The 5,000-nt window shown below is 32.5% G+C and overlaps 1 protein-coding gene across 1 annotated transcript; it reads right to left on the reverse strand.

The window, feature by feature from the left end:
• Nucleotides 1-968: 968 nt before the first annotated feature.
• LOC105115277 (uncharacterized protein ycf23-like) lies at nucleotides 969-4,773 on the reverse strand. The gene is made up of 9 exons (XM_011012116.1): nucleotides 4,490-4,773; nucleotides 4,107-4,172; nucleotides 3,859-3,933; nucleotides 3,137-3,199; nucleotides 2,924-2,983; nucleotides 2,565-2,654; nucleotides 2,375-2,482; nucleotides 1,687-1,809; nucleotides 969-1,427 (listed from the first exon to the last, which is right to left on the reverse strand). Exons 1-9 carry the CDS (start codon nucleotides 4,685-4,687, stop codon nucleotides 1,296-1,298), a joined length of 915 nt encoding a protein of 304 aa, XP_011010418.1. The 5' UTR covers nucleotides 4,688-4,773; the 3' UTR covers nucleotides 969-1,295.
• Nucleotides 4,774-5,000: the final 227 nt, after the last annotated feature.

Here is a 5,000-nt window from a genome sequence, read left to right on the forward strand (position 1 = left end):
ATATTTTTAAATGATAGAAATATTATTTAAAAAATTATATATAAAGGTAATAATTAGAATTGAAGATTGCAATAATTTTATTATGTATATTAAAATTTTATTATGCATAATGAATGATTATGGACATTAATTTATGTTTTTATAGTTAAATAATTATAACAATAAATAAGGTTTGCATGTTTTACCTTTTCTCTATTTTTCTCCTGAATTGTAAAATTATTTTCTTATCTAATTCTTTTTTAATGTAACTTTAATTTTTTTATTTAATTATGTAAATGTTATATAATTTAAAAATATATAAATTTTAATAAAAAAATTATTTTTTAAACCCATATGAAAAAATAATGATAGTGAAAGCTATAACCATAGCTCTTACAAAAAACTTTAAACTTTAAAGATTTGTAACAACTACTTAAGTTTTAACTATCTAATTTCTTTTGATACCTAGAGAGAATTATTTTAGAATAATATATAAGGGATATATATTTATATATAATTGATATATATGATATATCACTAATATCATGAAATGAAATTTAATTAAAATAATAAATTTCTTCTTAATATATAAAATACATGTTACAAAAATGAATTATTATCCTTTTATTTTATATGCATAAGATTAAAATTTTATTTATTAATAACTTGTTAGGTTATTTAAAGTTATCATAAATCAAATATATTTAATGTTATAAAATTAAATATTATATAATTAACTTGTATAATTAAATAGATGAAATATATATAATATGTTTTGATAAAAAATTGTCACCTAAATTATCTTTTTAATTTATTAAATCATTTAAAAACATATAAATTAAATCGATCGTAGCCCGCTAACAAATGTCTGCTAGAAGATAAAAAAATCCATCTCTCTCCCTTTGTTAATAACAATCGGCTAAACAGCCACGAGGGGAAAAAAATGAAACTTTCTATTTTCTCTACAAAATCTCCAAAATTCCTTCTTCAAGCGAAAAACCCATGAATAATTATTGATGATTTGTGAAGAAAAATCAAGATTGAAGAGAAATTGGAAAGGAAAAGGAGAGATGGCTATGGAAAGTGAAGAGTGAGAAAGAGAAGATTGAGGAGAAAGAAGGAATGGTTGAAATCTTGCAAATTTCTTCTTGATTGCTATCATATCTCATAGTCTTGAATGCTCCTTAACTTATAGATGCGGGAATTCCATGTTGTTTTATTATACTCGCATCTGTTTAATCGCTGTAACTTTTGATATTCTGCTCGTGCTTTCCTTGATCAACCAGTGTCTTCCTAAATCACAGGAAATGTACTCATTACAATGTCACAGATTTTTCTTCAGATTTGGTGCGTCTATCAGCTGAACTGCCTAATGAATCTGCAATGCTTCTGACTTCTGCAATCATTGCCACCACATCATTTAGCCTGTTAATTGCTGAGCCGACTCCCTGTTTCAAAGGTGATGCTAATGTCAGCATTATTCTCAGGAGTATAAGAATTTGTTAGCTGCAGTTGTGCCTGCGTGCTGCAGCAATTGGGAACGAGCAAGCACATCGTGCTTGGTTTGCCCCATAGATGTATGGAGTGCATGCACAGCCCTGATTGCTGCGTTACAGCAGCTGGCTTTTCTTCAGGAATGATTCTATGCAGCACAGCTTTGTAGAGTTGTGAATGATCAAATTCATGAATGTTAATTAATTTTCATACCACACCAGCTGCCCCTGCTGTGATGGCCATTGGTGCTGTAACTGCACTAAGTCCAGATGAACACATAACTGGAATCTTCACAGCCCTCGAGATGGAATATGCTGCTGCTAAGCTTGGTGTTGCCTACAGTGCAATGCAAATTGGTAAGTTTAAATAGAAAAAGAAAAAAAAAGAAAAATCACAAATACACAATCAAAACTAGCTTTTTTTATGAATAATTAATTAAAAACTCACACTAAACTAACGAAACTTCTCTATTCTGAATGCATTAATATTTTTCAACAGCAGCAGTTTCAACTCATAATCAGATGTGTCAAAAATACATCAAGGTATTACCAGATAATTAGAATGGCAACTCAAACATTTGGAAATTAATTTAGGACATGATCACAGCAAATTGAGGAAGGAAGGATGAGCTGCAATTTTTAACAACCAAAAATATGTTTTTTTACCAAATGTCTATTCTTCATGTAGAACATCAGGGCTTAATTCCCCTCTTTGATCCAATGTTTTGTTCTCTTTTTATGATTCATTTCCCATCCTTTTTGGGTTTTTCTTTCAAATTAGCTTGGTCCGGAAATTGATTAAGTTGCTTAAGAAACCCACACTTCCCTATTTTCCTTTCCTACTCCACAATTATTCTATGACCAAAAAGTTCCATAAATAGTGCAAGATTGTTTTGCATTACCTTCTCAATCAAACCTAGAACACCAGATTTTGAAGGATTAGAACATTTTCCTCCTTCAGTTTGTATAATGTCAACTCCTTCTTGTTCTAATAGCTCTGCAAGCTTGACCTGTTCTCCATATAAAAAAGAACATCAGTGCACAAAATATGATAGTGCTTTCCTTCCATAATAGACAAGTGTTGCTTGTTACCTGATCAGGGAGACTTAGGGTGTGAGGAACAGTGACTGATAATGTCACAGATGGAAGAATCCTCTTAGTCTCCTTTGTCAGATTTAATATCTGCAAAAGTTTCTTCTATAACTAAGAAAGCAGAAACAGAACTATAGAAACCAGAAGATTAATCTGGACAGTTAGAAAAAGTAATATCCGAGGCCTTTTTATTTTGGGGCATTAGTGACAGATGTTGGGAACAGGATGGACTATACAGTGTAGAGAATTGATGACAATGAGAACTGGAAAATCCTGAAATTGGAGAAGGTTCAACCCCAGAAATCATTTATAACTGAAGAAACTACTTTCTCATGATCATATAAAGAGTTGATTGATACCTTCTCTGGAGAGAAAACCACTCCTTGATCATAAAACGAATCATAATTTCCAATTTCCACCTGTAAAAACCATCAGTCTTGTCAACATGGCAACACAATTGCTTTCTCATTTTGCATCTCAGCTTACATATGCCTCCTTAAGAAGCCATTGATGTCCAAGATCAAAGATTTGCGTCAAAAATAAAGTGAAAGCAAATGAGTTTGTGATCAAACCATCTGTGCTCCTGCTTCAACAGCAGCTAGAAATGCTCTTGGTTCCACTGAAGAAACACAAACCTGCAAGTTTGGGAAATTCCAAATGAAATAAAGAAAAAGAAAATGGCATGTATGATTTTGAACATGTTTGGAGCTATATCTACACGCACAACTCTGAACATTTTTGAGCTCTATCAGGATCTTGCTATTAAGAATTAAGGTCTTGAAGTTCGATCATTGGGCAGCAATTGACGGTTTTGATAGTGCAAACAAATCACTGAAATATCCTAATAGCAGGATTTAAGGCCAGAATAGATGCCAAATGGTGGTTTTGGTCTTACAAAATGCTTGTTTCTATAACATTTCCCCTTTCTATTTTTCTTCAGTCTATTGCCAGACATTGTGAAGGGAGGAACCTTGCACCTTGATCAACCCGGAACTTCCAAATCTGGTTTTGAAGGGACCATTACTTGTGACATGAAAAGCATGTAAGCTTTAAGAAAAATATTTTGTGGTAAAAACACCTAGAATGTCTAATCCATATTTCAGTAAATCAAAACATGCAAATGCGATAAAATGGAAGTGATAAGCATTTTTATCGCATTTGCGTATGAAAGTCATTGAGACTCCCCAGTTAAAATAGTTTTCTAAAACTTATCAGAAAGTTTTCTCTGATCATGTATATAATACGAAAAAAAGAAGAATCAAGCAATAGCCATTTAAAGAGTGAGAAATATTACAGGTAGGGAAGTTAGGATAATGGCAAGCTTCACTAATTCTGGGTCACAAGCTATATCCACATGAGTTGCTCCCCCCTGCACATTTAATGATATTGGATCACAATAAAATAATAATTAAAAGAAAAAAAAAACCGCAGCAACTTATATATCTGATAACAAGGAATCTCTTGTTATATATATCATGCAATAAATCATTCATAAAATTATATTGCTACTAGGGAAACTTATAAATTTGGTGTGAGGCCAACCTTGTCCGCAGCAGTAACAACTGAAGCAACATTTTCTTTATTAAAATTCTGCAAACCTGAGATAATCTGTAGAGGACACAACAAAAATATAGTTCTCAAATATAATTGAAAGGCCAAAATTCAAAATGAATCCAGATGAAGGGTGTAAAATCCATGGCAATCAAAGGAAAAGATTAAAAGAAGATGGGATTTTCTCAAAGCAAAGAAAACAGAATTTTGAACATCATGATTGTATATATGACATTGCTGAAACAAGAGAAATATCTGGTTCTTAGGTATTTGGGTTTCCTGAGTAAAACGGGAACGTCCACTTCAAAAAAGAATAACCAAGAAGCTACAAAAGACATAAATGCAAGAAACAAAGTAGGTGGGGTTAGCTATGCCTTGAGAGCTCTTCGCTCATGGAAGTCCTTCAACACTGTTTCTTTGGTACTTGAGAGAAGAGCTCGAGTAGTCATATAAGAAGATCTTATTTTCGAAGGAGAACATGATGGTTTCGATCCCTGAAGAGGATTGTGATTTGCTTTCAAGAGAGAGTGGGAAGATGGTGAAATCGGCATGCAGACCGAGGAAGAAAACATTTTTCTCTCAACTATCCGGGCGAGGTAAGTTGGGAAATCGAAGGAAGAGATAAGAGATATTAGCAGCTTTAAACGTCTACAGCAGGGTATTTAAAAAAACGGAACAACTAATTAAATTAAAAAAATAATTAAAAAAACTAAATCAATATAAAAAATAAAAAAACTCACCTGGTTCAGTTTGGTTTCAATTTAAAAAAGCTTAAACCGATCCCCTTAATTTCCGGCCGCCAAACCCCTCTCCCCCTCCACCCTTCCCCATTTTTCCTTTTCCTTTCCCTTTCCATTCCTAGAACCCAATTATTTTTTTTCCTTT

The sequence above is a fragment of the Populus euphratica genome, unplaced genomic scaffold (genome assembly GCF_000495115.2).
Source record: "Populus euphratica unplaced genomic scaffold, PopEup_1.0 scaffold669.1, whole genome shotgun sequence".
Lineage (NCBI taxonomy): Eukaryota > Viridiplantae > Streptophyta > Magnoliopsida > Malpighiales > Salicaceae > Populus > Populus euphratica.